This window comes from Carlito syrichta, unplaced genomic scaffold (assembly GCF_000164805.1).
Source record: "Carlito syrichta isolate Samal-C Ts95f unplaced genomic scaffold, Tarsius_syrichta-2.0.1 Scaffold158442, whole genome shotgun sequence".
In the NCBI taxonomy this organism is placed as follows: Eukaryota; Metazoa; Chordata; class Mammalia; order Primates; family Tarsiidae; genus Carlito; species Carlito syrichta.
Window position 1 is genome coordinate 272,900 of NW_007102538.1, and position 21,309 is coordinate 294,208.

At 54.1% G+C, this 21,309-nt stretch overlaps 1 protein-coding gene across 1 annotated transcript in view; it reads right to left on the bottom strand.

Annotated features, from left to right (window-relative positions):
- LOC103252434 (mitotic spindle assembly checkpoint protein MAD1-like) overlaps positions 1 to 21,309 on the bottom strand; it is a 386,753-nt gene that overhangs the window by 207,253 nt on the left and 158,191 nt on the right. Inside the window, exon 3 of the mRNA XM_008051059.2 lies at positions 15,472 to 15,612. Within this exon, the coding sequence (XP_008049250.2) occupies positions 15,472 to 15,600 (129 nt within the window). The 5' untranslated portion in view covers positions 15,601 to 15,612. The remainder of the gene's footprint in view (positions 1 to 15,471; positions 15,613 to 21,309) is intronic.

Below are 21,309 nucleotides of genomic sequence, written 5' to 3' on the forward strand. Positions count from 1 at the left end.
GCATATTTAAAAGTGTGTACTCTAGCACTCTGGAGAACAAATTAGGGAGAAAGGGAGGGACCATTGTGCTACTATAAAAGGAAGTTGTTTCTAATGGGGAGAGGCTTACCATCATTGAAAATGATCGGACAACCTGCCACAGCCTCCCTGACAGCACTGCTGAATGGGCCATCACACAATGCTGAGTCCAAGATGACTCCAGGCTGGGGGTTCTCAGCAGAGTAGCCGCCCAGACAAAAGCTGACCAGGCAAAGGGAATGAAATTACAGGAGTGTGGAATGACAGGACCAAAAGCGCAGAAGTGGAAAAGGGCAGGCAGAGGGCAGGAGGAGATTCCTGACCCCATTCACAGATACTGCTCAGGGTCAAGTTTGTGAGTGCAGGACAAACATCAGATCCTCTTGGCTCACAACCTGAAAGGACACAACGTGAGTGCTCCTAAGAACAGGACCACAGTATGATGCAGGAACACACACAGAAGGCCCTGTGATCACTCAGAAAAGGTGCTACCATTTGGGACTCACCCAAAATAAGTGGTCACACATGATGCTTCCACACAACAAACCCGTTTGGAAACGAGGGTGGGTGTGGAGAGCAGGTGCTGGTGGAGTGAAAGGGGTGTGGCTGTGGACTGAGGTGCTCAGCCCGTACCATATGTTTGGCCATGGCCTCCCTAGTGTGCCGGTGACGCAGTGGGATCAGCAGAGGGGCAGCATAAGAAGCACCTAGCAGAGTCCGGCCCAGCATCAACACTCCGTCAACATCTATTCCTCCCTTGCCTTATTGTTCAACAAATTTTGACCAGGGAAAGAAAAGCAAAGTACACACTGAAACACGCACAGCCTGCTGCCAGGAGTGGGGAAACAAGGTACTGAGAAAGCCCAGACAATGTTTTCTGAGAGCCTGGGGGAGGCAGGGGGCTCCCAGATGGGGTGTCAGGAAGCTTCAGAAGAGAGATTCTCATGGGCCCAAATATGCTCTAGAACTTACGTCTGGGCAAGCTGGAAGAACCAGAAATCAACCAGAAAACCAGACAAAACACAAGGAACAATGGTTTTCTGACAGGCAGCAGGGAGCTCAGAGTCTGAAGAGAAGGGAGGGGGGTGAAGACCCCACTCCCAAGCTCATGGCCACCAGACCCCAGGACCCAGGCAGGGTAGAGTGCCAGATAGCCAAGCAAGCTCGTGGGGTGGAAGAGACAGAAAATGGAGCTCAAGGAGCCACAGGCAGTTGGAACCTACACAGCACAATGCCAAAAAAAGGGAAAAATCCCGACACATGCATCACCAAAGACGACACACATTCGTGAAAATAAGCACAGGAAAAGCCGCATATTATTTGCCACTACGGAAACACAATTTAAGCCACAGTGAATACATCATTACCCCACTGATACAATTTAAATGGCTGACAATACCCTGTGTAGAGTCCACAAGAACCAGGAGCTGGAACTCCTATCTGCTGCTAGTGTACACAAAACAGTATGGCTACTTTGGAAAACATTTTGAAAATTTTCTTTAAAGGTTAAACCCAAGCTGGGCTCGGTGGCTCAACCTGCTATCCTGCACCTTTGGGAGGCTGAGGTGAGTGGATTGCCTGAGCCCGCGGGTTCAAGACCCGCCTGGGCAGGCGAGACCTCATCTCTACAATAAATCAAAAAATCAGCCGGGTGTGTTAGCACGTGCCTGTAGTTCCAGCTATGTGGAAGGCTGAGGTGGAAGGATCGCCAGAGCCCAGCAGGTAGAGGCTGCAGTGGCTGGGAGCAGCCACTGCACTCCAGTCTGGGCGACAGTGAGACTTCAACTCAAAAAAAAAAAGGTTAAACCCAGCAATCCCACTCCTAGAAATATATCCAAAGAAATGGAAACATATTCACACGAAGACTGGTACTCACATATTCATAGAGGATTTACCCATAACAGACCAGATCTGGAGACTACCCCAACACTCCAATGGCCTTCCAGTGGTGATTAGATAGGTTCTGATAGAGCCACACAATGGAAGACTATTTTCTAGTAAAAATAAATAAATTGCTGATACAACAATATGGATGAATCTCAAAGGCACTATGTTAAGTCAAAGACAACAAGCACAAGCATGCCATATGACTCCCTTTACACGGAGTTCTAGAAAACACAAAACTATAGTGACAAGCCACAGACTAGTGGTCTCCAGGAGCCAGGAGGGGGAGGAACTGATTGCAAAGGGGCAGGAGAGGGGTCTCTCAGGTGAGGAAATCCTCCTGTATGGAATTGACAATATAGCATGTAGCCAAAACACATGGTGAGAAGAGGTGAGGGAGTCCAGAGGACATTGCAAGGGTCTTATCCATTTTGACAGATATTAATTTTATCTTATCCCAAAAGCCCTAGGCTAAGAAGAGCCAAGTGACTCCTCTGGGTTGGCAGGAAGGCCTAGAATCGGGCCACCGGAGTTTTTCCTCCGTCCTATCCTGGGGGCAAGAGTGTGGGAAGTATGACCATAGAATATGAGTGAACAGAATGAGAAGGCACCACGTAGCTGGAGTGTCTGTTTTCTCTCTGATGTCAGAAGGCAAGAGAGAGTCCTCAGGTGGAGGTGCCTCTGGTTTGCAGAACCAGAACACCCAGGAAACTTCCTTCTAAGGGAGTCCTGGCTCTCTCAGAAAGATTGCCTTGGAAGGGATGGTGCAGTGGCTACACAAGTTCACATACTTGTCAACATTCATCAAATCACGCAGACGAAGGTGAGTTTAAATCATATTTCAATAAATGTGGCAAAATGAAAGTCCCCAGATGTAAGAGAAAACAATGCTCTGCGGACTGACCCTCCCCGCTCTGCATCCTGAGGAGCACAACAGCCACCAGGACTCCTTTGCCAGGGGCCTTCCAGGAGGTGGAAGTGGCAGCCGAGCCACAGATAATTCTGCTCTCAGTCAATACAGCCAACTCCCACCACAACGGAGAAGAAACAACGGCCCAGGTCACTGCAGTAAAGGCACACACAGCTGCTATCAGCTGTGAATTGATTTCTTAAAAAAAACCAAAAACTTTATCTTGAAGTTTCAGACCTATAGAAAGTAGCTGGAGAACTGCAGAGGAACAAGTAGGGAAGGTCAGATGATGAGGGAGTTGGCAGGTTGGCGGGTTCAGACCCCAGTGCTCCAACAAGTCACAGGCACTACAAGGAGGCCCAGCAAGCTCCAGGCCCAGACTGGCTGACCCATGCCCAGACTCTGCCCCAGGGAGCAGGAAGTTTGCCAGGAGGGTGGCTGCAGTGGTCAGAGAGAAAGCCAAGAAGACCCAGGACCTGTGCTGTAGGCCAAGGGAAGCAGGGTGGCCAGACCACAGCCCACCTCCACCTAGAGACGAGCAGATTCCTGCCCCTACTCAGGAATGACCAGAAGACACTCTGAGGATCACAGGACAGAGTGCCAGGGACTGCCTGTCCACCATGCAGCACAGCCTAGTCACGCGGGGCTGTCAGCACTGGACAGTCGACCACCACTGCAGACCCACCTCCACCTCAATCCCCTAAATGTCCCTCAAGTCTGGCTAATTCAATTCACAGAAGTCTCTGGGCTCTGTCCCCCTCACAGCCACTCCTCAGGGACCCCTGAGCTCACACAGCATCCTGTGAAATGACATAGCCCCACTCAGATGAGATGAAATCATCCTGGGCTTAGGACAGGTCCTAAATGTGCCCTCCCTAGGGGCGACTTCGACACCAGCACCCACCCCCTTGAAAATGGAGGCTGGCAGAGGCTGGTCCCACCTGGCTCCCGTGGGTCTGCCCTACCCAGCCCTTAATTAAGAGTAGGAAGCTTTCCTAAGCTTAGAACAGTAACTAACTACAGTAGTTACTCTATGGATGACAGTGATCCCAGGGGCCCCTTCCTTACTGCCCTAGCACAAGGCCAGGGTGAGCTCCAGCTGAGAGGCAAGATGGACTCACAAGAAGCTTAGAGCACAACAAGCCACACACATACTCATGCACACACACAGTGGAGTGTTAGGAAGGAGGGAGGGTTAAGGCAATTTCTCCCACATAATTCAAAACTCTGCTGTGAATGACCCTCACAAAATAAGGCTGACTTCCAGTTGGAAGACCTTTTTGAACCTCGGTTTCCTCAAATATAAAGGAATAAAGGATGCTTTGCTTTTTTCAAGTTAGAATTTCCCTTGAGAATCTTATGAAAGTTAAAAAATCTCTTCCCAGAAAAATGAACATAAAGGCAAAACCTGGCATAGAGCGTGAGGTAGGGGCCTGGGTATGTTATTGATAATGGCAATAAATGTCTGTTGAGCCTACACACCCCAGACCCTCTCCATGTGTACTAGCTCATTTGATTCTCGTCACAGTCCCATAGGGAGGACGACCACCATCACTCACTTCCCATCTGAGCAAAGAAGAACCACCAGCTCCTCAGTGCCATAGCAGGAAACGATGCCGGGTGGCCAGCCCAGGCACGGTCTCGAGGGATGTGAATCCTGAGCAGGAGGCTCCACAGATGCCCGGGGAAGCTCCAGAAAGGCCTTGCATGGGCATCTGCAGGACTCTGCTGCGGCTGCCCCTTGGCAGCAACGTAACCACAAGCCAAGAGGTCTGTGGGACTTGGACCTGTAACTGTCCGTCTAACCAGGTCTCTTAACACTCTGCTCCCCATCCCAGCAAGGCCCCTGGGACACGCAGTGAAGAGGAACAAAGGCCCTAACGCCGAGTGAACACGTGGGTGCAGAAAGGAGCCAGGTGAGGCTGAGGGAGGGCAGCCATCCCAGACAGCTGCCCTGTTTTCAGAACTCGGATCCATCACGTGGTTCTGTGCTGGAAGGAAAGGCTTCTGCTTAGAGGACATTTCTAAACCTCCTCAGGCTAGAGAAAACATGGACAAATTCGTTTTCCCACCTACCCTGTGAAGCTCAAGTCAGGTCATGGAACACAGCTTCCTGGCCCTGTGAGGTGCCAGTTGTTCCCAACAGCAGTGACGAGGCCAAGGGTTGGTATCTGGGATGATGCCTCATTCAATGTGCTTGTGGCTTGCCTGTCAGCATCATGACATGATAGAGAAACACACCCTCCTCCCTGGAGTGGGTTGAATGGAGTTCCCAAAAAGATAAATCCTAACCCAGTACTGTACCTGAGAATAAGACCTTATTTGGAAACGGGGCCCCAGTAGATGTAATTACATCAAGGATACTGACATGAGATCATCCTGGGCTTAGGACAGGTCCTAAATCCAATGACTGCCATCCTTACTAGAAGAGGAAAGGACACGACAAAGCAGCGCCTGGAGTGGTGGGTCTATAAGCCAGAGACCGCCAAGGACTCCCGGCAAAAGCGTGAAGGCTGGAAGGCCTCCGAGGCCTAAGAGGGATTCTCCCTGGAGCCTCCAGAAGAAACCAACCCTGCCAACACCTTGATTTCAGACTTCTGGCCTCCAGAACCAAGAGCACGTCCGCGTCCCACTCTGGTTCTAAGCACCTCAGTTCGTGGTGCTTTGCTGCCGCAGCCACAGGACTCTCACACATTGCCCATTCCCAGTGTCCAAAGCATCAGCAGGCATCGAGACCCCAGAGCCAGGGGCAGGGTCTGCAGGCCAGACCAGTACTGGGCAGGGCCTGCACATCACACATGTGGACTGCCTGAGGATGACAGCTGTCGCGTGATGGCACCTGTCACACGGGAGTCAAGTTTCCTGGAGAGAAGGAAATGGAAACAGGTAGAAAAGCAGAGTCATCTGTCAGAAAACTAAGTCTTCAAGCTCAAAGCCAGTGCCTGCTGCCCCTGGTGGGGCCTAATGAACAGACAGCTCATGCCACCTGGCTCGGGGTCACACTGCACAGAGGTATAACACTGGCTGTGTCCTCCACTGGCCACAGAAGGACCGAGGGCAGCAGCTTAACCTCTCTGAGCCTCAGTTACTGCATCTGAAAAAATGAGCAGGACATCTATGGAACCAATGCCCTCCTCTATGAAACATCTGCACACAGCAGATGCCCAGAAAGTTTCTCCCCCAGTTAACAAGAACTATGGTCCATGAATTTCTATTGTTGGCAGACAGAGCCATGCCTTAGCGGGATTGTCAACCAGAAACAAAACACCCATCTAAGCTGAGAAAAACCTTTCAGGCACTTCGACTCCAACGGCAGTCCCCCCTCTGCCCACAGCATCCACTCCATGGGTCCAGCATCTCAGCCAGAGGCCTGAGTGTGCCATCTGCCGTTCTCAGCCCCCCCACACTATCAGATTCCTGGCTGGTGCCCCAGATGGGGAGACGTAGCCCAAAAAGAGTATGCTTGAGCACTCAGAATTGGGTCGTAAGATCTGGGGCCAGAGGAGAGGCCCTGCATATCACTTGGAGAGGCATTCAGATAGGGCCTCACAGATGACGCAACTGCAGGTTGGTCTCAGAGGGGGCTCTCTTCCAAGAAGCCATATCCTGTGACGAAGGTGGGAGGTGGGAGGAGTTGGCAGAGCATGCCCTGCAAAAACACCCCCAGGGCCCTGATTACATGGCCTGCTCTGAGCCTGCAGGGCTGCCTTTGAAAAGACCCATGCTCAGCTTCACTAATCATCAAAGAAATGCAAATCAAAACCACACCGAGATGACACCTAACTCCTGTCAGGATGGCCAACATCAATAACTCAAAAAACAGCAGACGATGGAGGGCATTGTTGGTGAGAGTGTACAATGTTTGTGGAGAACAGTTTGGCGATTCCTAAAAGATCTAAGAATCGGCCCTCCACAGGACCCCACAATCCCTCTTCTGGGAATATACCCAGAGGAATTCAAATCACTCTATGAAAGAGATACCAGCACATGCATGTTTATTGCAGCATTGTTCACGATAGCAAAAACACGGAACCAACCATGCTGTCCATCGAAAGAGGACTGGATTTTTCAAATGTGGCACATATACACATTGGAATATTATGCAGCCATAAAGAAGGACAAAATTATGAACTTTGCAGCAACCTGAATGAACTCAGAGTCTATAATACTGAGTGCTCTATCACAGAAACAAAGAACTGAGTGCTACATATTCTCACTTATAAGCGGACCTTGAACAATTATCATGATACTGTACGAAGGGGATTGGCAGTAGTGGGAAACTGCCAGGGGATAGGGGACACACCTCGTCAACAAGGGTACCTGAATAATGACCATTTGTATACTGATCCTGAATTGTATCCCACATTTCTAAGATTAAAAAAAAAAAAGACCCAGATGCCTCTTACTCCCCAGGTGACCCAGGTTGAGGTCCTCACCTGTGAGATGGGAACACTGAGCACTGAGCTTCCCAAGCTTGCGGAGCCTCTGCAAAGTGGGAGGACCCCGAGCTGAAGAGGGAGAGGGTAGGATTTAGAGAAGGTCTTCCCAAAGTCCTGGGGACCTGATTGCTGAGAAGGCCAGGGTGCCATAGGCCAAAAGCCATGCCTAGGCAGGTTGGGAGCTCACCATCCCCAGCCCCTCCCCTGGCTGTAGGGGCAGCCTAAAAGGGACCCAACCTCACAGCTGCACCCTACCTCAGGCTGGGCCCTGAGGGGGAAGGGGAGCCGGTTCAATCTGACTGGAAGAACAAGGACGTGGAACTGGTGTAGGCTGGAAGGAAAGTGACTGTTCCAGACAGTCAGGGCACTTGGGCTCCCCAGGAAAGACCAAGCCCACTCAGAGCCAGGCTTCAGGAGACACACTTAAGAGCACCCAGAGGTGAGCAGCCATGGCGAGAGGGCTCCATGACCCAGCCCATAAAACTAGCATGATTAGAGCCCAGTGCAGCCACTCACTGACCCCGCACCCCTGAGCACTGAGTGACCACAGAGCTCCGCAACCCAGGGTGGCTGGCAGGTCACACATAGCTCTTCCCAGCGCGGGGCCATGTGTCCTCCAGCTGGGCCTGGGTGGCTACGTGTGCTCAGACACGAGCCCCAGGCCCACACCATCTGTGACACGTAGGTGCTGCGCCACAACCTCGGCCAGGCTATTTTTATCTCGAGGTGAGAAGCTGCTGCCTGATGATCTAGCACCCCTGCCAGCAAGCTGTGAGGACAGAAAAACAGGCTGGGACAGGACACTGCCAAGTCCACTGGCCCAGGATGGCCAGGCTAAGAAGGATCTGAGAGTGTCGAGCACAAATCCCACCTCACAGAGGAGAGGCTGGAGTCCAAGGAAGCAGCCCTCACCCGAGGTCATGGTTAACAGAAAGAGAATGAGACAGAAGCCCCCGCTTCCACCTTCCTGGTCACATTCTACAAGGGCCTGTGACAAAGTATAAAGAAACAGAAGATGATACACTGGCTACCACCTCAACAGGTCTTACCAGGCAGCAGCCCAAGACCAGCCCCAGAGCCTCCTCAATGCTCCGGGTTCCTCCAGCGCCGAGGGGTGTGGCCCATGGATGCAGAAGCCCCCTCAGTGGATGGAGGTCTGAAGAGGACCACAAGCCTGACACTGGCTCAAAGTACATGCTACACAGCAGGCAGCACATAGGCCAAGGGTCAGGCTGCAGGCCCCTGTCCTGGTGCAGGCTGTGGGTGTCAGCCCAGGCCCGAGGGAGATGCTCCAAGGGCAGCAGTGGCTCCTCCCAAGGTGGAAGGAAGGGATCCTGACCTGGGCTCTCTCACCACAGGCAGCACAGTCAGCTGCTGTGCAGAGTGGTGTTTCTAAAATGTAGGTGGCTGGGGCAGCACCGGCATCTCACATGAAGGCCGTCTTCTCAGCTAGCAGCTCTGACCCCTGCACGTGCATCTCTGTCCTGCGAGGGAGCTGGAGCCTCTAGCTTCTGCTAAAGACTGACCACCAGACCCATGTGTCTGTGTCTGCCTGCTCCCAAGTCTACACACTTTGGTCACATGGCAGGTGCACACGGCCCAGACCCTGGTGTGTTTTCCCATCTACTCCCTTTGCCCACTTCTCTTTAACACACTGCTTCTTTTTTGTTTTTGTTTTTTTAACTGCCTCGAGATTTTCTTCTGGGTTTATCTGTGCTTGGTACAGTATAGTCACCTCAAGTTCTTTGTATACGTAGAACAATAAACAAACACATTCATACATAAGAAAAAGTAATCCTCTGGGCTTGGCAATCAACATGGGGCTCTAAGACAAGGCTCTTCCTGAAGTCAAACCACCTGCAGCAGTGAGGCCAGGGCACCAGCTGTGTCACCTGAGCCTCAAGGAAGAAACAGGAAGGAAGGGAAAAGATGGAAACATGACAGTGTCAGCTTTTACCTAAACGGGAAGTCAGATATTATTGCAAATTCCCTACCATCTGAAATGGGGATTTTCTACATACCTCCAACAGCCAGCAGCACCATAATCGGCTTTAATTAAACAAATAGGAAACACAAATCAGGCTGATATGTTGAATCAAGGTGGCATGTGTTGCATATTTATAGCTCCATTGACAGAGGATGCATGACATATGCTACCAACTTCCACAGCCGTTTTATTAAATGGAATAAATAAAATCCATGCAAAACAGCACAAACTTCTCCAGAGAGGGGCGACTGGGATTCTCCTAACTCAACACTTGCAGCTTATTTCACTGAAATGCTTTTGCTGGAATCAAAACATGTTCCACCTTAGAACTGAATGACTTAGCTAAATGGGTGGAAGGAATGACTCTGGAGACAGGTGGGCGAGTCTTCAGACTCCCTGTGCCCATGTCCTCCCTACCTGTGGAGGCAGGCTCATTCCCAACCTCTCTGCAGAGTCAGGTCCCCTTCTGTGGTACCCAAGGCCACCCTGGCTGCTTCAGATGACCGAACGACCCCAGGGACTCCGGGTTCTGCAGGCAGAGAGTGCTTCCCACCAGGATCACGCGCGCCCTGCACCCCCCAGTCGGCACTTGCTTCTCATCACCAGTGACTGATGGCTTGTCTGGGAGGCACAGAGGAACCCTTAGCGAATGAGTTCTGTAAAGTTAACTGACTTTTCATTGTGTGTCAATAGATGATGCTCAGCTAATACACTTCTGACAGGCAGCTCGAAGCAGCTTGAAAGCTCTCCAAATGCAGGCACTTTTCAGAGTTCCTGGTACATAAAACGTACTGCTTAATAAAACAGAACAGAAACCGCCCTCCCCCAAAGCCCGGAGGCCACCAGCCCAACAGCCAAGTCCTGCTTCAGGCCTCTCTGAACCAGAGGTTCACGCTGGGTCTACTCCCAGTGGGAGGACCTCCTGGCGGCTGCAGGGCAGGGCCCACAGCCACCAGCAGAGGGTGCTGCCTCTGCCCGGCCAGGCGTCCTCAGCGGGCAGAAAGCATCCTTGGCCTCCTCGCCTGCTTGAGGGCTCTGGGCGAAGGAAGCAGGAAGCGCGGCAAGGCCTGGTACGGGTGGGAGCCCTCCGGCTCTGGGCAGGGAGGGGTAGGGCGGTCCTTGGAACGTGGCCCCACTGCCGAGGGCTGCCCCCGGAGAGGCGGGGAGGGAGAAAGCAGCAGGAGCAGGCCCCACCTGAGTCTCGGCTTCCTGAACTGCGAGCGGAGGCCAGTTCCTGCCCTGGAGCAACTGGGGAGAACACGAGGCAATGGCCCAGTGCCGAGGCCCATGCTGGCCAGCAAGAGCACTTGGCCAACAGCAGACGTGTGTCATGGCAGTCAGTGGGACCAGCACTATGGCGCCAACCCAGGAGAGCCTGGGAGCCTGCTTGGGTCCAAGGCCCCCCCGTACCGACCAAGGTGTTGAACAATGGGCAGTCTGGCTGGTGACGGAAGAGGGTCTGAGCGTGGTCCCCAGGCTGGAATGGCACTGATTCCGTGGACAAGGGGGCGGCTGGGCCAGCAACAGGTGATGCGAACAGCCCTCTACACACACATGAATCTCCCAGCCCCTGCTGCCCCAGGCCCAGGGCTCTCCTCACTTACCACCCCAGTGAGGAATGACCAGGAGGCTCAGAGCAGTGGGTGTGTCAGTCCCAAGGCCAGCACCCTCAGAGGAGGAAAAGGTTTCGCCCTCCCGAGGCCCCACCTAGAGGGCATGAGGCTACAGGCCCACTCCACACAGGGGCCAGTGGCAGCTGGATCCCAGCTCTAGTGCGAGCCCAGATCTTTGCACAGCCTGAACTGAGCTCACTGAAAGGCCTCCTCGTCTGAGAGCAACCGTCCCCATGATGCCTGCCTCAGGACAGTGGAGGGAGCCTGGCTGCTAGACAGGAGGCCCAGGGCTGCGTCTTGTATCTCTGGTCACTGCTTTCTGGGATGGGCCTGGCATCCCCGGCCTCAGAGGCTTGTCTGTGCATGAGGGTACGGCCATACACCATCCACTTCAAGGCAGCACGCCCAACTCTCCCTGACCACAGACCTCCTGCTCGGCCCTTTCCTCTACTTTGTTAACATGCTTAGTCCCTAGAGTTGCAACCGCATTCTACTCAGGCAACCTTTAAGGGAAGGACCAAGGGCAGTGAAGGACCAGCAGCGGCCTCCCTAGGTGGGTGTCCGGGCCCAGGAATCCTCTGGAAAGCTGCCTGTATCCCCAGCCGTACCCCACCCAAGTGTCATGCTTCAGGGGAAAGAGAGGGTTCTCACCGCTGAGGAAGAGCAAGGATGCCTTCCCGAGGCTCCTGGGAGACAAGGGCTGGCAGTGAAGGCTAAGGCACGGTGCTGGGGGACGGCAGGTCTTCCCAAAGAGGCCCTCTACTCAGAGGACTCAAAGAAGCACGCGAAGCCAACCATGGAATCTGCCATGAGAAAGGCTGTGATGCTAGAGGAGGAGGCCTGGGCTCCCAGGGCTGCAGGCTCATGCCCCGGCAGGGCTGCTGGTGGAACACACAGGGCGTGAGTGCACATCTCATGTGTTTCCTCACTTCTGCACATCTATACCACATTTCCACTTACAAAAGTGCCCTCTACCAATCACAGAAAAAACAGTTTGCGTGTTTCTCCGTAACTGCATCTCTGTGATGTTATCGGTATTGGGGGGAAATCCCTGGGGTCCTGCCCACGATGTAGTCTACTCTTCCCTCTGTCAGGGGGCAAAGGCCAGGTCCCACCCCAACTCCACAATTAGACAGCAGACCTGACCTCTACACAGGACAAGGCTGTCACAGAAAAGTGAAGGAAACCAGAGTTCCTGGGAAAGTCCAGGCACCTGCCGAGTCCTCAACCTCACATTCCATCTTAGTCCTATTACCACCCCAAGAGCAAATGCCCCTGTATTTAGGGTGGGTCCTGCTTGCAGGAACAGTGCTGCTCCTGGCAGAGAATAGGTGTCTTCCCAACTCAGCTAACCTAGGTCACCCTCACAGGGATCCAACTGGTTCCTACCAGCTCTTGCTCCAACAAGCCTTCCAATACTCCACTGGAAGCAGCTTCTCCCTCAGCCAGACACACCTTGGTACCTCTCTGCCCTAGCAATGTGGCTGCCAGCTCTACCTTACCCTCACTGGACAGGGGCTCGCTGGGGATCTGATCCACAGGGGTTCTCACACAGATCCGGTCTGGACAACAGGGAGGGAGGGGGAGAGGAAGGTCATCCCCCCCAGCACAGATTCTAAGATAGGGCTAGGAGGAGACCCCACCTCTCCAGGGTCTCTGCAGCAAGCCCGCATCCCAGCTATAGGTCTCACACCTGACCATCCTCCTACCCTGGGCCCAGGCGCAGGGCTGTGTGCTTGTCTACCGCCACCTGGTGGACGCAGGAGACCTCCAGCTCCACTCTAAGTGGACTGAGGCATCAGTGCAGGACTCCAAGGGAGCTGACCCCCCACCACTCTGAATCCATCACTACTCCCCCTCCCAGAGGGGAGCTGGTGCCTACCTGAGCTTTGCTCCACCCTTCTCTCCCAGGCTCAGGGAGCATCAGGGGCCCAGAGGCACTCGCTGCGAGGCCCACGCCTTCCATTCCAACAACCGAAACAGCCAGCAGAGCTGCCATCCAGAACACCAGGGCAGTGGTATCTCTAGCAACACAGACATGGAGCGAGTGTGGCCGGGGCCAGGAGAGGAAAGCATGTGAGGACAGCCTGCTTCTAGAGGGAGCCCAGGTGGGTTGGCAGCAGTAACCACAGAGGCTCAAAAGAGCAGTTCCTCAGCCGCGATGATGATGACTATAGAGAGTGGATCAGCAGGTGCTGGTGACAGCCTGTTATACTCCAGTTCCACTGGCCTGGACTCTTCCATCTACTCCCAATTCCCTCAAAACTCCAGGGGATGCACAAAAGGAAGAGTAATCGGCCCACCATCCGTCCCAGCAGGGGAAAGGAGGAGAAGGGCCCCGACTCTCACAGCCCACTAGCAGGGCGCCGGCTGAGGCCTCTGAGCTGCCTGGTGAGGAGCACATACAGTGCCTGTGTCCGGTCAACATGTCCTGAGGCCACTGACAGCCCTGGTTGCCTCAACACGCAAAACACCAGAACAAAGAGTGCTGGCTGTACCCACAAGGAGGCTAGCAATGAACAGATTAGAATGCAGATGGCAAGAAGACAGGAGAAGTCACTCAATGCACAAAATGCAGGGGACAGCAGCAGGTGTCAGAAAGACCACACCACGAATTGCTCTTCATTAACATTTCATATGGAGCAAATGGCTACTAATTCACTTAGACTTATGACGACTTTGCATAGTGCAGTTTGAGTGAATCTTTCCAATCAGGAATGAGGGTCTGTGCGCTGCACCTAGCAGTGGGCCCTGCACTCTTGGGACCACTGGACATAGAAAGGAAAGTCAGAATGGGAAAGAAGGATGGACACATCCTGCAGCCCAGACAGAAAGGCTGAGATTCAGAAGACCACATCAGGTGCAGGATCTGAGGGGTGACCTCCCTCACGCCTGAAGTTCACTCTTGCCAAGTGTGGCAGTGAGGGCTGTCTATACCGACAAGGACACAGCATGGCCCCCGGGGTGCCTGTGACCTCAGTGTAACCAAAAGGCAGCAAGGATGTGCAGGCACCTGGGCCCGAGCCTTCCCAGGCTTAGACCTGCCAGGCTTACCACACGCCATCACCAGTGCCCAAGCCTCTGCACCTGCATTCTGCTCACCCACTGAACCACCTGCCAAACACCTTCCCAGGTAAGGCATGATGAAACCCTCCCCCCATCTTCCCTGAGTCCACCAGCCCACTGCTGGATGGCTTCCTGAGGCCCCCATATGCTCTGTCTCCTAGCACATTACACAATTTGGAAATTTCTCTCCCACCCAGGAACTAAGCTTCAAAGGGACAGAGGCTCTGTCTGGTGTGCCCCGGCACAGGGCCTGGCCCACAAAATGCAGCCGGTGGCACTGGCTGGAGAGGAAATGCTGTTCCACCTACAAGACTGGCTCTCTACGGACAGATCCAGGTATCTCTGCAGCCAGGATGTCAGAGGTACCCCTCAAATACCAGCTGAATGGGACGAGGACACAGCTGCCCAGAAGGGAGCAACGGGCCATGTGGACACCTCAAGTCCCTACCATCAAGGCCCAGTACAGAGTGAGGAGCAAGACCAAAGAGTTCGCTGAGCCCAGCTGTACCATCAGAAGTCTTGGGCCTGGGGCCCTCTGTGAGCCAGCAGGGCAGTCAGCGGTCCAGATTTGGGACACAATGGACTAGAGATTACAACACGACCTCACATTGTCATGTACTGATTCAGTGACCTAGGCACGTTTCGTTTGGTGACATGAGCTCTATACCATCCATGGCACAGACTCCCCTCTATCTCTGTGCTGTGGGCGTGCCCACATCAGTGACATTAGGATCATGACAGCACCTACTGCGTGAGGATATAGTGAGAATGAAACTGAACAGTTAAGGGCTCGGGGCAGAGATGGGTGGCACGGCACCTGACGATGTGAGCCGATGCAGGCTGGGGGTCGTTCTTGCAGCCAGGAAGCAAGAAGACCCAGCCCCACAGGCAGATGCAGGGGTCCCACCACACCCAGGCAGGATCTGTTCCTGTAGATTCCTCCCCTCTTCTCTGCTTCGAAGAGAACACAGACTTTCCTTCCTCCACGCCCTGAGAGGCCCCACTACTATTTTTCATTAAGCAAGTAAGAGCTGAGAAGTTCAGAGTTGACCTAGTCACCCAGGGAGGGAAAACAGGAAACTGGTCATCTCTCACTAGCATGCAGCACCTGGGAACTGGGCCAGTGAGGCCCAAGATGCCATGGAAGCTAGCGATTCAAGTTGTTCTCTAAAACAGAACTGTTTCTCTGTCCACACTTAGCAGGAAGAGTGCACGGAGCTCCACAGCAGGCCCCAGGGAAAGCCAGAAGACACAGGCTGAGGTCACCTTTACTTGGAGGACCTGCAGCGCCACCAGGACAGGGACCCTGGCTGGAGGTCGGGGCAAGGGGAAATGCCTTGCCAGTAGCACAGCAAATGGGGCAAGGCTGGGTCTCTTACCCTGCTCTCCAGGCTTTCAGAAGCGCCTCCCCCAGCAGTGAAAACCAGGAACCCAGGACCACCTCTGAGAACCGAGAGACTCACTCTTCTCAGAATGCGTTGTTCTTCATGATGCCATCAAGAAAGGGACCCAGCTGGTGACATGCGCCCCACCGCATCTGCAGCACGCACTCACCTCCATCTCTGTGCTGTGGGCGTGCACCTTCTGCACCATGTCCTCGGCCTCCCGCATGCGCCGGGTCAGCTGGGGTGAGTACTCAGCTGGGGTTAGCTCGCTGTCATAGGAGCCCAGGATGGCCCGCATGCCGTCCCGCTCCTGTGGACAAAGAGGACAGCTGGTCAAAGCCTGGGGAGGGGCAAGGAGGACAAGAAGATGCTGGAGGCAGGCTCAGAAACTGAAGGCAAGAGTACGGTTGCAAGGGCGACTTCCTCACGAAGATTCAGGTCAACCCGCAGAGCCCACCACTCAAGAGCCTGCTGCTGTAAAGACAGCCCCAGACGTCAGCACTCGCAGTTCAGACCAAGCATAGCCAGGGACCAGTGAATGCCCCTGGCCCCGTCTTTGGTCTGGATGCCTGCCCTGATGGTGCCAGGCCTTGAACTGTGGTGGGTGTGGTTGCTCCACTGTGCACCTGCCATGAGGACACAGGCTGGGATGAAAGAGAGGCACATGCAAGGCATGGCCCCACAATGGGCAAAGGCCTCAATCTCCCATACCAGCCTCTATTCTTGGGACCATATGACTGCTCTTAGTACCAGTCAAACTCAAACTGGGCTCAGGAAAACAATAGTGGGGTCAGACCAGGAGGTGGGCTTGAATGCCCCCTTCCCAAGACTTCTGACCACCTCTGAGCAGTACCGCTTGGAGCAGGGACAGGTACCATCAGATCTGGTGAGTGAACAGAGATATGTCTGGAAAGAGGAACTGCAGCATTCCAGTGGGATGAAGAAACCCACTGCTCTGTTTAACGGTCCAGGGTTCTCGGAAAGGCCAGGGTCCCTGCCGAAACAGCTCAGGGCTCAGAGAGCTTATGTCCCCATGCCACCAGCCTTGCCCAGCACACTCTCTTCCTTTCTCAGGCAAAGACAAACATCATGTGAATGAAGCTCAGGCTCCCTGGGAAATCAGACTGATCGAACGGTGTCAGGACTAATCCTTGGAGCCTAACAGAAAGTGCTGCTCAGTGGTATCCTGCTAGAAATGCTGAGGAAGGCTGACCACGTAAGCCGGCAAGTCAGGGACCTGGGAGACAGGGGCAGCTTCCTCCTGAGCCAGGACTGAAACCTTCTTTTTTAAGAAGTTCGATAATCGATCACATGGTCCTGAAGGGAGAAAGCCTTCTGCTAAGCAGCAGGAAAGGCCTGTGAAGACTGAGGATGCCCCTGCGGTCAGGGGAGCTGCTCTGACGGCCTCAACCAAGAGGACAGTTGCCGCAGGGATGCACCGGCTTTCCTCTGGACTGCCCGCTGACAGCACTCCCTTCAGGACTAAGGTTCCCAGATGCAGGCCTGAAACCACAGGGCCCCCAGATTCTTCTGGCCCAGACACCAAGTCTGGGTGGAGAAACCACATCCCCAAGATTCCAGGCAAGGCTCAGTCCTTCTCCAACAGGCCTGGTACCTGTTGAAACTCACAGGAGCTACATTCAGAAGAAGTGGAGGCCTCCTGCAGAAGCCCAAGACTGCTAGAGCAGCTTCTCAGAGCATGTGCGCACAGGCACACCCTGAGGTCTCGCACCACACAGACTCAAATTTGGCAGGTCTGGATGGGCCCAAGAGTCTGCATTTCTAACAGGCACCTCCCAGACATCCCTGCTGATATTCTCAGTGGGCCCTGCCTGAGAGAGAACCCCATTCCTGGGGTCAGAGGTGAGGCTGGTAGGAGCAGCAGATCCTAGGAAGAAGGGGGTGGGTTTCTAGTGGGCCCAGGCTCAAAACCCAGCTCTGCCCTGAGGACAGCCGTCTCACCTCCCCAAGTCTCAGTCCCTTCATTAATAAGACAGGATAACAGAGATGACTAGAAAGACCAACACCATCACAGATAAAGCATCCAGCAAGCTAACCTGCAAACAACCAATGCTCGTAAAATGACAGCTAGAATCTCGTTAATGCTGGCAAATATTGGCCAGCTACGAGGTCCAGGAGATAGTCTCCACGAGTCCATGGGGACATGCCCCTTCCCAATACACATGTGCTAGGGAAGGAGATGGACGGGCCCCACCTACTCACTGTGCCCCTGGCCAGGTGACCACACCATCACTGGCTAAAAGGTTACATGATCAGCCCTGATAGAGACCTGATGACTCAATGGACTGGGGAGCAAGACCTCCACCCAAAGGTCCCTCTCCCCGTAGTGTCCCTGACATTTGCACTTGCACAAGCTGAGGCCCAACCATGCCTCTGGGAGAGATCAACCCGATAGCTCACACTCCAGCACTAACGCCATCCAGCACCACTGCCAGGCCCTTCCTCCACAGGTAAGAATGGCAGAAGGCACTGAGGTCTCAGGAACCCCCGACTCCCACATGAGCCAGCTTCTGGAGTCTCGAGTTGCTGTATCTGAGGCTCTCCTGCTCTCTCATGAGCCAGGGACACAGATGTCACCATGGCATGGACTTCATAATTAGCTGATGACAAAAAATCCAATAAGTAAGAAATTAAAGTTACAAATCCAAAAGGAACTGGTCACATATCCGAGGAAAATTTGTTTCCACAGAAAGGTTTATTGAGTGTCATAATTTTATTGAAATCCTATATCTTCCCATTGACATTTATCGTTTCAAGCTGGTTACCGGAGTTATCATTAGAGTGTGGAAGCCGCCAAGGCCGGGGTGGGGACTTTCTTCATAAACAAGCTGTAAGTGTCTCCTTTATTGGTCAATAAATCTCCGAGATGCAGCTCATCACCACATTCTCTCCCGGCACATCTCCAGGCAGGCCATGCTGGCGACGAACTATGAAAAAGTTTGTTGTTTGTACCTTCTCAAGGAATTGTTTTGTCATTAGCAGTGAAAGAGCAAGAGCCGTGCTAGTTTGATTTGATAATGACTTTTTAATGACTGACTCCACTTGTAGTGAAGTTCCTTCATTTCCACTTGAACAAATGCTGGCGACTAATCGCTAAACAAAAAAGCACCAGGCTGTGCTGACTGGCCTTCCAGACTTGCTCAGGAAGCACATGACAAAGTGATACAGCCCACCGAGCACTTCTCCTGGGTACAGAAAGGTCCTGTTTGTAAGCAATAAAACTCGCCTGTCACACAATTAACAGCAACTCAAAGACAGTGTTAACTGCATCACCTATGATGAAATCAACCAAGAACGAGGGCCTCAGCACAACTGGGGAAGCTGGGCCGGCCCATAGGGGAGTAAAGCAGTGGTGGAGGAAGCCCACCCCTGGGCTGCGGTGATCAGGCTGGATGGGGCTGGACTTGGCAGGAAGAGCCAGGGGCTGTCCCAGACCAGTGTCAGCCACGGAGCATAAGGCAGAAGCAAGTCCCTCTTTTGCTCTCTCTAAACCCCAGCCTCGGTGTTACAATCTGTGAATCCGCCTGACGGCTCTGCATGCCCTGACAGCGGGAGCATGTGTGATACAGTGCCAGTCACTGTGTGAGCGCCCCATGCACAGGGGCAAAGCCAGCCAGCTGGCCAGCACTCCAACCTCCACATCAGAGGTGACATTTGCCGACCCTACTCCACAGAGGCCTTGCAGAGATGGACCACTTGGTGCACAAGAAGAAGCCCACAGAGATGGGCTGGCATAGGGGTAGTTGCATTCCATAGTGGAGCTTCCTGGCTGGGCTGAGCATTGCTAGGGTGGCAGAGGGAGTCTCAGCATATCCTGAGGACCTGCACTTGGTGGGCCTGTCACTCCTAGTGTCTAGGCCATCAGCTTACAGATGGGGCTTCAACGCAATGCCTGGCTTGGGGACCAGGGTGGAGTTCACTTGCTAGAATGAGCAGCTGAAGGTCCAGCCTCAGGCCCCTCAGGGTAACCACAGGGTATGCAAGACCTGCTCACCCCGTCACAAAGACCCTGGAGCTCCACAATCCTCCCACGCTGGGATGTGGCTCTGGGTGAACAGGTAATGCTGCAGATAGGAGAACGATGCTGTGACGCTACCGGAAGAGCAAGAAGTCCCAGGCAGGCAACAACCAGGCCGAACTCAGAGAAGGCAGGGGCTTCTCCGTGTCTGTGGTGCATGTTTGTGCACGTATGCATGCAGCAAGTCTTCACGCAGTCAAGTCCTATACACGCTGCTCACCCAAAGGTGGCAGCCAGAGAGCAGAGGCGCACTGCCAGTGCTTCTGGCCCGACAAGCCTGGCCAATGTGGAGCCCCTCTGGTGAGCCCCGCCGGGGTGGGGGCCTCCCTAGAGACCTCAGTACAATCAACATGAGTGTCACACACCTCTAGCTACTCTGGAAACCGCTTCGTTTGTTTTGTCTTTCATTCATCCGTTTGCATGTTCACTAAGCCAGGTATGAGCACGGAGAGGGCCTGTGTGAAGCTTGGGGAAGGCAGGGTAAGACGAGGAGAGAAATGCACAAGCCTCAGGCGGAGGACCCAGAGCACCTTGCAGCCTGGAGCTCTGTGGAGCTTCCAGGTGCACACAGGCAGCCGCAGTGTGGCAAACGCAGCATCCACAGAGGGAAGGCACCGGACGTGGTCCCAGGAGCTGTGTGTGTGTGAGGAGGTGGATCCAGGCAGCCGGGTGGGGAGAGGTAGGGAAGGACACTCCAATCAGATGGAACAGCATGAGCAACACTCAGAGGACCCTTGTGGGAAAGCAAGAAAGTTAATGATCCTCATCCCCTCATCAGCAGTCCTCCAGGAGAGCTAATTACACTGAACTTTTAAGTGTAAAACCCCAAATACACTGATGAATCCCGTGGGGATGGAGAAATACATCTCCCAGTGGATGCTGAGAAAAACTACTGTGGAGGGCAAAGGCCCCCTGAGTAGTGGGGCTGAGACAGCTGGAGGAATCGGCCTGCCCTCCCACAGGAAAACGTCCAGAGAACAAGCCTCAGGCCTTGGCATGGGAAGGGGCAAAGGGACCAAGAGGTCAAGACAGAAGCCAGACCCCAAGCCTGGGAGGGCAAGAGGCCCACAGTGAGAGCGCCCATCACGAGGGCAGAGACTTCAAGGAGGCTGGTGGTACCAGAGAAGCTGCAGAGGCAGGGAAAGGCACACGAAGGGGAGGAGAGGCAGTCAGAGAAGGGGAGGCGGAGATGGACGAGGGAAGACGAGCACGGAGGAGGGGACGTGGGGCGCGGTGGAGGAGGAGAGATGAGATGGAGCAGAGGACACAGAATGGAGGAGAGGAGAGGTGGACGGAGAAGGGCAAACAATGCCTTGGGTCATCGTGAAGGTGAAGCACAGCACCACACAGAGAGCTCGGAACACAGAGCCCTGGCTTTGCCGGAACGCAGGCTGCTGTCAGTGCTGTTCTTGCTGCCATTCTTTTTGTTTCTACTACAACCGCACGGCTGAGCAAAGAGGACTTGGAGACAGCCAGGCATGGTAGGAAGCAGCCACGCAGCGCCAGCCACGGTGGAGGCAGCCTCAGCCCTGGCCTGCCATGGTCCCCACCCCTCGGAGGAGGAACCAGGGCCCCTCCCAGTAACAAAGGTTCACAGAGCCAGAGGCCCCAGGCCTGCCTCCTGCTCCCCTGCTCTAGGAGTCAGAGGGAAGCCCAGAGGGCCCTGCAGGATGGCATTGCAGGCAGGGGCGCCTTCCTGAGAACCTCAGCACCCTTCCACTTCCAAGAAGAGCCCCAAGATGAGCAGAGCTCACTCTGGCCCTCCAGATGAAGCCTTTTATCCATCTCCCTCTCTGGCCTCGGCCACTGGCGTCTCTGGGCCGGATTCTTGCTTCCTCCGCCCACTCAAGCCCAGGCCACTCTGAAAGGACTCCACAGAAGCCCTGCATGAGGTGGCCTTCTTGGTGGGCATCTCTTCCCACCCCTGTAGCCCATCTCACCTCAGCTCAGCTACCTGTACTCAATTCT